Source organism: Oryctolagus cuniculus, chromosome 2, assembly GCF_051225735.1.
Source record: "Oryctolagus cuniculus isolate XC-2025 breed Fujian yellow rabbit chromosome 2, ASM5122573v1, whole genome shotgun sequence".
Classification (NCBI taxonomy): Eukaryota; Metazoa; Chordata; class Mammalia; order Lagomorpha; family Leporidae; genus Oryctolagus; species Oryctolagus cuniculus.
Window position 1 is genome coordinate 54754082 of NC_142868.1, and position 12911 is coordinate 54766992.

Consider the following 12911-nt stretch of genomic DNA (forward strand, 5'->3'; position numbering starts at 1 on the left):
ACTGCATCATATATGAATTTCTTCCAAGACCAGGTAGAGAAGGGGGTATATAGTTGATTATAAAAATAAATGTTCATTGGTTGATTTATAAAATGTAAGGTTTTAGAATATACCTTTTCCTTTGTAGACTTACAAATGAGTATTTTCATTGTCTTTACCTCTATACTTATGATAAACAAGAGAGCTCTAATTTAGAGGCAAGGAGCAAGTTTTTCTTACTCATCAGAGGCTTCAGAATGACAGCCTTCAGAAGTGATATATTATTGAAAAGATAATGACAGGGGCTGGCATAGTGGCATAGTGGGTTAAACCACTGACTGTGATGGTTCAAGTCCCAGCTGTTCCACTTCCCAAATGAGCCTAGGAAGCAGGGCCCCTGCTTGGGTCCCTGCCACCCTGGTAGGAGACCTGGATGGAGCTCTGGGTTCCTGGATTCCACCTGGTCCAGCCCTAGCCACTGCCATTCCAGCATTTGGAATTTGAAGAGTGAACTAGCAAATGGAAGATCTACTTTTGCCTGTCTTTTCATCTCTCTGTAATTCTGCCTTTCAAATAAATAAATACATCTTAAATAAAAATAATAATAGTGTAAGTGGCATAGCAGGTTACTGGGGTGCAGTGAGTTAAGTGTTCACTTATGACACCAGCATTCCATGTCAGAGAGGCAATTCAAATCCCGGCTGGCAGTGTGCTTAAGAAGGCAGTGGAAGATGGCCCAAGTACTAGGGCCCTGTCACCCATGTAGGATACCAGGATGGAATTCCTCGCTCCTGGCTTCAGTCTGGCCTAGAACTTGCTGTTGCAGCCAAGTGGAGAACAAAGCGTCAGATGAAAAATCTCTCTTTCTCTCTCTCTCTCCTCCACCCACTCTGTATCTATCTTTGTCTTTCTCCCCCTTTCAAATAAATGAAGAAATAAATGTTTTTAATAAAGTTAATAATAGTAGTAATACAATTCCAGAGTTCATCAATCCCTAGAGTAACACATGACAGTTTCAATCCATTTGCCACATCACTGACCCCAGAGATATTTGATTTTGTTACCTGGGGAAATGCATTGCCAATGCATAATGCTTTATTCTTGGAAACTTTTCTCCTGACCTATTCAAATATATATTACATTTTTATAGGCTCTGGGATCCAACTATAGCTATTATATATGGTTTCTATTTAATGGATTCTGTCCCTTTCATCCTGAAATTTTTTTCAAGTTAATTATTTGTAGTGTCCTAAGAGTGAATAAGCAGTTCACAAGGTGAAAAACCCAAAAGGTACTCACAAATAAATAGCTGAAATACATACCTCATAAAAGTAGAATTTCTTTATTGTACAATGTCATAGATCATGAGTCTGTGCTACTATAATGATTCAGAGAACACAAGATATTTCAGGAGAGAAGCAAATGGATCTGAGCAGAAGAGAGGGCTCACATAAATGAAAAGTATCATTTACTAAATGTTTTAGCTTTTAGAATCAAAAGTTAGTTTTATATAAAAACTAAAAGTGGTTAGTTTTATGCAAAAAAAATTACTGGGATTGATTTACAATTTTTCACTTACCTTTCTGGAAAGTGAAAATAATGCCATCATACCTAATCTTTATATTGGTCATCAGCTTTCAACATATGAAAGACTCTTCAGTAGAATGTGGCACACAATCTCCTAAAGAGTTTGACTTCCTTTCTTTCTTTTTCTTTTTATTTCTTTTTTCTTCCTAAGGCAAAATGTCAAAGAGAGACAAATGAACAGAGAGGACTTCCATCCTTTTGTTCACTTGCCAGATGCTCACAATGACTAGGGCTGGGTTGGGCCAGTTGGAAGCCAGGAATTAATCTAGGTCTCCCACAAGGTACACATTATTAGAAACCTGAAATCAGGATGGATCTAGGACTCAATCCTAAGCACTTCAGTATAGGATGCAGGCATCCCATGGGCATCATAACCACCAATCCAAATACCCATTCTGACTTTCTCCCTTATTAGGATAATTGTGTTGGTTTCCCTACTGAAGTATATTGGACTTTTTCAAATTCTAATAAGTCTCAAAATAATCTGGAGAACTTGTTAAAAAAGATTTTTCACAGATTTCTGTTTTTCTTATCTCCTCAAAGTTTCTGATTTAATAAATCTGAGTCGGGATCGGGAGTCAGATTCTGACAAGTTTCCTGTTGATGCTGATCCTGTGGGAAGCACTGGTAGAGAGAAAGGGCATTGATGTGGAATGTAGTTTTTGTTAGAGCACCATGTCAGGTGGTCTGCTTTAACCAGAATCCTCTTATTATGATTACACATCTTAAAATAAATCTTGAGGATTTTTGAGGTTTATTTTTATATAAAGTAATACTTGCAAAATAATTTAAAATTGGAAATCTCACTATAAAGATTGTAATGGTAACCAGCAATCCCCTTGCTCACTTTCTGTATTTGCAATTTCTTTTTTTTAAGATTTATTTATTTATTTGAAAGTCAGAGTTATACAGAGAGAAAGAGAGCCAGAGAGAAAGAGAGAAAGGTCTTCCATCCGATGGTTCACTCTCCAGTTGGCCACAACTGCTGGAGCTGTGCGGATCCAAAGCCAGGAGCCAGGAGCTTCTTCCAGGTCTTCCACACAGGTGCAGGAGCCCAAGGACTTGGGGCATCTTGTACTGATTTCCCAGGCCATAGCAGCGAGCTGGATTGGAAGTGATACAGCCAGGACTAGAACCCGTGCCCATATGGGATGCTGGCGCTTCAGGCCAAGGTGTTAATCCACTGGGCCACAGTGTCGGCCCCTATTTGCAATTTCTGATCCCCAGAGCAACCACATCGATTTCTTATTTTTATTCTGTTATATGCTTCCATGTTTATATGTGAAACATAATTACTGTTTTGATGTTCTCTGTTTACTGCCTACTGTTTTTAAATATTTATATATAACATGCATGTAATGCACTATTAAATATCTTACAGCATTTTCCTCATTGGACTTATTCAACTATTTCTTACATTGTTTCTTTTTGCTTCTAATTAATTGGCACACTTTTCATTGCTCATATTTTAATTTTATGTATAATTAATTATCTCAATCTTTTTGAAGGAAATGTAACCCATTTCTCCATATATATATATATATATATATATATATATGAAATTATAAATTTGCTTTCTAACACAGAGGCAGCCTTTGTGGAACTTCATTCTATCCCACTTGCACAATCAAAATCTCTAATCTTGCTGTCATTTTGCTTCCTTATTTTAATACTCTATCATCTTGTCACTCTTTCATTTTTTTTTCTATTTTTTAATAAAGTTCTTCCAATCCTTTATTTCTTTTTTTATTTTATTTTATTTAATGAACATAAATTTCCAAAGTACAGCTTATGGATTACAATAGCTTCCCCCCCCATTACTTCCCTCCCTCCCACAACACTCCTCTCTCCCACACCCTCTCCCCTTCCATTCCCATCAAGATTAATTTTCAATTATCTTTATATACAGAAGATCAATTTAGCATATATTAAGTAAAAATTTCCAGTTTGCACTCACACAGAAACACAAAGTGTAAAATACTATTTGAGTATTAGTTATAGCATTAATTAAACACCTAAGAGTAATTGTGGATTTTTTTTATTTTCCCTCCCACTCACCCCCCTCCCATCTCACACTCGCTCTCCCATTCCATTCACATCAAGATTCATTTTCAATTCTCTTTATATACAGAAGATCAATTCAGTATGTATTAAGTAAAGATTTCATCAGTTTGCACCCACACAGAAACACAAAGTGTAAAATACTGTTTCAGTACTAGTTATAGCATTACTTCACATTGGACAACACACTAAGGACAGATCCCACATGAGAAGTAAGTACACAGTGACTCCTGTTGTTGACTTAACAATTTGACACTCTTGTTTATGGCGTCAGTAATCTCCCTAGGCTCTAGTCATGAGATGCCAAGGCTATGGAGTTAGAATCATGCCAGGGGATCCCAATACAATCCCATCAAGGTGGCATGTACCCATGCCATTGCACCAGTCCAAGTGATCAACTTCAGTTCACAATTGATCACACTGATAGGTCTAAGAGTCAAAGGGATCACACAAACAAGACTAGTGTCTGCAAATACTAGCTGATAGACTCAAAAAGGAAGAGAAGGATCCATCATGGGAAGCGGGATACACAGCAGACTCATAGAATAGCAGATGTCCCAAATAGCACTCTGGCCTCAGAATCAGCCCTTAAGGCATTCGGATCTGGCTGAAGAGCCCATGAAAGTATTTTAGACATGGAAAGCCAAGACACCCTGGAAAAAAAAAAAAGACCTAAATGGAAGATCTCTGCGAGTGAGATCCCAGTGGAAAGAACGGGGCCATCAAAGAAGGAGGTACCTTTCTCTGAAGGGAGGAGAGAGCTTCCACTTTGACTATGACCCTGTCGGAATAAGAACCAATCCTTTATTTCTTTTTTATTTTATTTTTTTGACAGGCAGAGTGGACAGTGAGAGAGAGAGACAGAGAGAAAGGTCTTCCTTTGCTGTTGGTTCACCCTCCAATGGCCGCTGCGGCTGGCGCGCTGCAGCCGGTGCACCACGCTGATCCGATGGCAGGAGCCAGTAGCCAGTAGCCAGGTGCTTTTCCTGGTCTCCCATGGGGTGCAGGGCCCAAGCACCTGGGCCATCCTCCACTGCACTCCCTGGCCACAGCAGAGGGCTGGCCTGGAAGAGGGGCAACCGGGACAGAATCCGGCGCCCCAACCAGGACTAGAACCCGGTGTGCCGGCGCCGCAAGGCTGAGGATTAGCCTAGTGAGCCGCGGCGCCTGCCAATCCTCAATTTCTAAAGTGTCTCTTAACTATTCTTTCCCTGCTATCGTATTTTTATTTTCAGGAACTCTTTCTTATTGTCCAAAGGCTCCTTTTCTCCCCACCCTGCTAGATTATGTTCCTATAGAATGATTTTTCATAACAGTCTTCAAAGAAATTAAATTTTGATTTGGGGAGAAATTTTCTTATATGTCTTATATTGCTTCTGTTTATTTCCTGCAAGTTTATGTCTTTTATTGACTTTTGATCTCTAAAGATTATGTTAAAATATCTTACAAATATCTGGTAATCCTTGGTTGCCTACTCATAAATAAAGTGATGAAAATATTGATATAAAGTTCTATGTGTAGAGAAAAGTTTGCTATTTAGGGGATTTCCCTTGCAGTTACTGGATTTTGTCTCAGAGCCAATACCCATATGTCTTTTGTACTCAGTTCTCAAAATAGATATCTGTTGGCACAAACTGTGACCTTGCAGCTTTCTGGAAGCCTGGTGAGGGAAGAGAACGTTGTTCATGTGGAACCCTGATTTTCACTTTATTTTGGCATCCTTATACTAGCATTCAAGAGCTTCTTAAGTGGATTGTTTGTTTTGTTGTTGTTGAGTTTCTCGAGATTTAAACTCACTCTCAGAAATTCCTGATGCCTCCAATTCTTAGGTATTTAAAAATTTTAGTGACTTAAATAAAAATGTGCTGCCTTTGTAGTAGTTCTCAACCATTTATATGCAGATTATGTTATTAAAACTATCTGCCTTTTGATGCATTTTTTCTTTATGATCATTTTCCTTTTGTTTTTGTTGAAAGTAAAGATTAACTTTGTGTTAAATCTACTTTATCCATTAGTAATATTCCTGTACCTTAAAACACATGAAGATAAAAGACACAGAGTATACCAGGTAACAAGATAGCTTTGTATACCTGGAATTCACACAGAAATATCTCCATGTTTCATTTCAAGATTTGTAAATCTGAAGATCATGTTTTTAGTTTGGTATCATGTCAATCAGGATAAGAAATATTGATTAGATGTTCAAAATTTATAAATGCATGGCTGAGACAAAACCATGAGTGTGTATTTTTAATTCATTTGATTATAACTTTCTATGCATAGCTGAGTTTTGGAAAAATTTCTAACTACAAGAAAATCAACTAGAAAAAAATAATTTACTTGTAAAAGTGTTTATTATAAACTCCCAGAATTTAATTTTCCCACTTTCTTCTATTTTACTGTCCTCTTTTTCGTTTTTAATAACTTTTCTTTCTTCTCAGTTTCCTTTTAAAGTTAACATTATTCTAAACTTTTTATATATATGTGCAATTATCCTTATATGTGTTTTCCTTTTCTTTATTTCTGAGCTCACCATTTGAATGAGCAACAAGTTCTTTGACATTATAATATAATATCCTTGAAATTATAATATTTATAAAAGTATAAAGTTTGTGTTGTGACTATAGTTGATAAGTGGGTGATAATTTCATCCATATTTTGAAACATAAATTATACTGTAGTGCAAAGTTAGATGGGAAATAGTAATTAACAGTTGTTGAGGCCACAATTGGTCTAAGTTTTGGCTTTGCTACTGAAGGTTAATTCAAGTTATTTTAGTTCTCTGAGACTAAATTTAGTTGGCAGAAATGTAGGGATTTACAGCACAAGGCTATTATAATGACTAAACAAAACTTTTATACACAGAGTATTAACCTGGCACATAGTGAGCGACCTATGAATGGTTTCTAATAAAAATATTATAAAGCCATTCATATATACTAGATCAAAATATACAAAAATTAAAAAACCACAACATTTATTCAATTTAAAACCAAAATTTGTAGTATTACCATTATTTATACTTTGGGCAAGTGAAAATAGCAAACTATCTATGCTTAGAGGAAGTGACACACTGAATAAATAATGTCTCTGTATCCAACAAACAGGAAAAGATAGGGTTGTAAGAAAGGCATGCTGTTTTTACAGACCAAATGATTTAAATATGTGTTACTTTTGTCTCTAGAAATAGTTTTCTCTGTACTCAGAGGAATCACTTATTCAACAAATATTCTTTGATTGCCTGTTTTTGTCCCTGGCTGTGTTTTATCTTTGCAAAAGGATTTTTATGCCTGAATACTTTCCTTTTCCACAGACATTTCCACTGGGCCTGGGAGATGGGCAATTCTATTCATGGACAGATGGTTTGAGAAGAAAGGACTGGCATGACTATGAAAGCATTCAGAAAGAGGCTATGCGTTCAGGTATGAAGTTCAGTGTAAGCCAAAGTGCTACGTTACTTACTGCAGTGTCTCATGTGTCACTTAAAGGCTCTCTAATTAGTATTTCTTCTGCACACAGTAAAGTATGTCTCACTATTGAAGGTCAACAATGGATAGAACCAAAGTGACTTTAAATTTCAGAAGCAATGCAAATGATAAATATATCTTTCAATATTAGCAGAAAAAGAGTATATTACAATTTTAGAAATTTATAGTACTTTATAATTCTAAAATGCTTCCAGAGGCTTTTTGGAACTCACTAATAAGATATGATCTGGTAGAGCTGTAACTCAAGCAAGGTTCACTGGAGCTGAAGTGTATCTAACTAGCAATACACATTAAAGAGGCACCACAATTTCAGGACATTGGCAAAGGGTACAATAAGTCAGTGGATTATAGCAACCAGGGATCTGATGTTGCCAGCATCTGGAAAAATAGGAAGTTAAATAGAATTAAGTAAGTCTGCACATTCTATCTTGCAGAAATCTAGTCAGGCTAGAGAAAGAGGATAAAAGAAATGGAAACAGAAATATATGTGAGTAGAAATCCAGTGAAAGTGAATAGAAGATAATAAGAAGTCCATATTCTATTATTCAATGGAAGGCACTCTTTTTTCATAGTTAGGGAATCATAGAAGCTGAACAGCTACTGTCTGGTATGGGCATCTCAGTAGGCCTGGGACATAGCACTGTAGGTCAGCAGTAGCAGAACCATGGGTAGCCACAAGATGTGGTCCTCCTGGCTAGTCTTCCAGATAGCTCATTCCCTCAGAGTAGCTAGTGAAAGTGTTTAAATATTTATGAAAGTAGTCTGGCCTGTAAAATAGTCTTAGCAACATGACAAGAGCTAAATAAAGCAAAGCACCATCCTCTAGCAGCTGCACAGGAGCAGCTTGTCCTAAAACTGCTTCCCTGTGTAAGAGACTCGACCTCTTCCAGGTTTCATCATCTTCTCACATTGGCCATCGCCACACGTATTGTCATGATGATGATTTCCTTATCAAAATCTTCACTTTTCTGGTCCTCTCATTTTTTTCGTCTATTGGCTTGTGTGAATCCAACTCTCTCTTCCTTAGTCTATCCCAAGATGCTGAAGATTTATGAAAAGGTAGCATAATAATACCAACTTAATTGTCACAAAAATTCCTAATAGTAATAATCAAAAATGAATAAACGGTTTGTATGAGCTATTCCACATATGTACTTTACTTAAAGTTCAGAACAGCTTTGATAGGTTTTATTATCCTTAATTTTTAAAAACTTGAATTGCTGAGAATTTATAAGCTTTCAAACACAGTCAAACAGCTAATTGTTTGCAGAGCTGGACTAATTGTAGGGTGTGATAATGTTCCATTACACTCCACTTTCTGACTTCACATAATAGCATTTTAACAACATAGACTAATGACAAGGGCATATATGAGAGAGAGGTGCAACTAGGTTCAATTTTTAGCTTTCACATGCATCACTTGTATAATTTGAAAAATCAAATTATGTTGCAGGTCTGCTACTCTGTAGAATCATTCTAAATATTATATATAGTATACTTATAGTAATTGGCCAATTGGACATATTAAAAGCTCAACTAAGGATAACTGTAATTATTAAACTAAGTTATTTTCATGTGAATTGTGGTGTTTACCCTTTCCATATAATGAGGTTGGGATATAAAAACCAGTACTTCCCCTGTATTTCTGCTTCATATCATCAAATACACCTTTTATATAAATATGCGTTTATGTCCTCATCCTCTTAGACCAAGGGAAATTTGAACTAAAAATTGTTAATACATCAGGTTTTTAAGGATGAGTTATTCATGTAATTTAAAAGTTTTAAATGCCAAATCTGTATCAATCACTAGAATACATATGACGAATATAACAGACTAGAATTAGTTATTTTTATATAAGGAAATAACAAAAAAGTCTATTAGACTATATGTGTGTGCACACACAAACACATGCACACAAAAAAGTACAGAGTAAAAATAAAATAGCCACCTGTGTACTCCATATATAAGCCAAGTAAAAGGATCTAAGGCTATGTACCCTCCAAGAGTTCAATTTTGTGTTTCGTATCTTAATTTTCTCTGAGATTTATATCACCTGTATATTTATCCTTAAACAACAAATAGTTACATTTTGCCAATATTTGAGTTTTATCTAATATTGTATGACTTTCTTTTTTAACTCAGAATTGCTTTTGAGACTAATCCATGTCAATATATGAAACATTACTTGGGTTTTTTGTTTGTTTTTAATTTTCTACAAGATCCCTCTCTTCTTGGACATGTGGATAAATCTCACATTTTAGTTGTCATGTGTAATGCTGGTATAAGTTGTCATGTGTGATATCCCTCAGACATTGAGACAATTTTTCTGGGTAACAGTTTAGCAATAGATTTGTACAAATAGGGAATGTACATTTCAATTCTATTTGACTGTGATAAATTGTTTTCCAAAAGTAATATACAAATTTCACTACAGTCAGTAATGGATGTAATTTCCCTTTCTCTATGTCTTTGTCAATTCCTATTATTGTTTGACTTTCTTTTCACAACTTGGTGATATGAAAAAAATCTCTTACTTTCCCTTGCAATCCATATTACTAAATTTTAGCATACGTTACTCCTTTTTATGCTTATGAACCATTTGTTCTTCCTTTCTGGTAAAACTTTTTATTCATTTGTATTTCCAACTTTTAAAAAATTTTCTTTTCCTTACTAATCCACACAATGCGGGTGATTTATTTTGGATAATATCCATTGTGGTTTTGGTGAAGATATCTCATTCCACATTTTGTAGACTATATTTAAAAATCATTTTATGTGTGGTTTAAGTATATATTATTTTGATATTAAATTCAGAAATAATTTTTTGAGGTTAGGACATACTGATTGTCTTTCATACACTTGATAAATTTACTTTTACACTGATGTTTTCACTCTACATGGACTTCATTTTCATATGATGTAGAGGTTCAGTCTTTGTTTAATTCTTACCAATTTAAATAACCAAAGAATCCTCAGCAACATTTATTGGAAAATGTACCTCTCCTTCTCTTGATCTGATGTGTTGACTTTATCATAAATTAGGTTGCTGTATGTATATGCTCTCTTTCTGGGTTCTCAATTCTATTCTGTGAATGAAAATCTCTGCACCTTCACTATATGATTTTGCATCGTAGCTTTATAACAACTATAGATATTTGATAAATCTCATTATGAAGGCACTATTTCTTGCTCTTCTGCTTTGGGAATGTACTAGCATTCTTACCTGAAGCTCTTCATGAAAACTTTTATTCAGATTTAGGTATCACAAACACGTGTACACAAAACATTTGAAATTTTGGAATTGTATTGAGCCTATTGATAAATTATGAGATAATTGACATTTTCCGATATCTAATAGTTCCATTGGTTTTCATTATATTTACTTATTTCTTTATTATCTTAAGGGATGTGTTTTAAGTTCATTTATTTTATTTTATTCTCATCATTTTTAGAAGTGTGTTATATGTATTAATTTTTTGAAATTCCACATTGTTACCAGATGGCTTATTGAAATAACAGTTTTTAGCATTGATATGAATTTAGAAAATAGTATATTTTTATTACTTAAAATCATTTACTAATATGAATTATATCTACAAATAATTACAATGTTTTAAAGGTGCTTTCTTTACATCATGGAATTTATTCTTTTAGCTATTTTTGCCCAGGTATAACACTTGTCAAGAACGCTAGTGCAATGTTGAATATTGGACACCAATAAGTACTCTTGATTTATGATAGCAAATTAAATGCTTATTTTGAGGTTCTATCTATCATCTACCTAGCTATCATCTATCTACATGAGTATGTTTTATCATATTTACTAACATGGTACAAATACATTTTCCATTTTTTAAACACATTTCATCATATTATTTCTGGATCTGACTTGCTGAGAGTTTGTGAATTTTATAATTTTCAGTCTCAAGGAAGTTGATTTTATCAAATGTTTATGTATTCATTTTTAGCAATTATGAAAAATCGTATTTAATTAGGAAAGAAACAAACTATTCCATTTTATTCATCTGAAGTTAAGGAATTTAGGTAAAATATGAGATATGACTATGCTACAATGGATATTGTTAAAAAAGTTATCATAAAGGTAAGAAGAATTTTTTTATTTATTCTTATCTACTAAAATAGATAATACAATTTCTGCTTTAATCTATTGTTTGGGTAAATTATATACATTGTTTTAGCAGTAGAAACCAAGTTAGCTATTTGACACTAAATATTTTTAGTCATCATTGTATTTAATTTGCTAATATGTTCTTCAGCATTTTCAAATAATTATCCATAGACAAAATATTGATCATGAATTTTTCTTTTTCACAAAATCCTTTTCAAGTTTTTGTAACAATGTATCGCCAACTCTATAAAATGACTTGATTAAATCTGCTTTTTTTTTAAACATTTTATAGTTACTTATACATTATAGTCATTTGTTTTCTAATAATTATGAAATTTTGTAAGTAAAACTACCTAGTCTTGAAATTTTCTTGGAGCAAATATTTTTAAATTCTGAGATGACTATGTAAATGAACATTAGTTTATTTTGCATTTCTCCTGTTATTAAAAATATGTTCCACTAATTTGTCCATTACATTTAACTGTTCATATTTATTAATTAATTTATATTGCTTTTTCTTCAGATAGTATTTCAGATATTATTCATTTTTCAATTTTATTAACATTTCAAAAATTTTGCTTTATTTTATCTATTCTATTTTTTGAGTTTATTTACATTCATGTATTCATTATATTTTTTTGGTTTAGTTTATTCACATATTCATTCCCTTATGTAATACATGCCTTCTATTTGTTTTTCTGTTTTTTTTTTTAACTTTTATTTAGTAAATATAAATTTCCAAAGTACAGTTTATGGATTACAAAGGCTTCCCCCCTCATAATTTCCCTCCCACTCGCACCCCTCCCATCTCCCACTCCCTCTCCCATTCCATTCACATCAAGATTCATTTTCAATTCTCTTTATATACAGAAGATCAATTCAGTATGTATTAAGTAAAGATTTCATCAGTTTGCACTCACACAGAAACACAAAGTGTCAAATACTGTTTCAGTACTAGTTATAGCATTATTTCACATTGGACAACACATTAAGGACAGATCCCACATGAGAAGTAAGTACACAGTGACTCCTGTTGTTGACTTAACAATTTGACACTCTTGTTTATGGCATCAGTAATCTCCCTAGGCTCTAGTCATGAGTTGCCAAGGCTATGGAAGCCTTTTGAGTTCGCCAACTTCGATCTTATTCCAACAGGGTCATAGTCAAAGTGGAAGTTATCTCCTCCCTCCAGAGAAAGTATTCATTATTTCTTTTGCTTTCTTTCACTACTATTTTCTTCTAAAATTTGATAATATATTTATACCTTCATACTCTCAGCCTTTTTCTCTTTTTTTATAGAAAGCTTTTATTTAATAAATATAAACTTCATAAGTACATCTTTTGTACTATAGTGGTTCTTCCCTTCATACCCGCCCTCCCATCCCCAAACCATCCCACCTCCTACTCCTTCTCCCATCCCATTCTTCATTAATATTCATTTTTACTTATCTTTATATACAGAAGATCAACTCTATACTAAGTAAAGATTTCAACAGTTTGCACCCACACAGACACACAAAGTGTAAAGTACTGTTTGAGTACTAGTTATAGCATTAATTCACATTGTACAACACATTAAGGACAGAGGCCCTACATGAGGAACAAGTGCACAGTGATCCTGTTATTGATTTAACAATTGACACTCTTATTTATGACGTCAGTGA

The 12911-nt window shown here is 34.0% G+C and overlaps 1 protein-coding gene across 1 annotated transcript in view; it reads left to right on the forward strand.

Moving 5' to 3' along the window:
* The window catches only part of GALNTL6 (polypeptide N-acetylgalactosaminyltransferase like 6), a 1246993-nt gene that overhangs the window by 403671 nt on the left and 830411 nt on the right, over window positions 1-12911 (forward strand). Inside the window, exon 3 of the mRNA XM_002709470.5 lies at window positions 6941-7049. Within this exon, the coding sequence (XP_002709516.1) occupies window positions 6941-7049 (109 nt within the window). The remainder of the gene's footprint in view (window positions 1-6940; window positions 7050-12911) is intronic.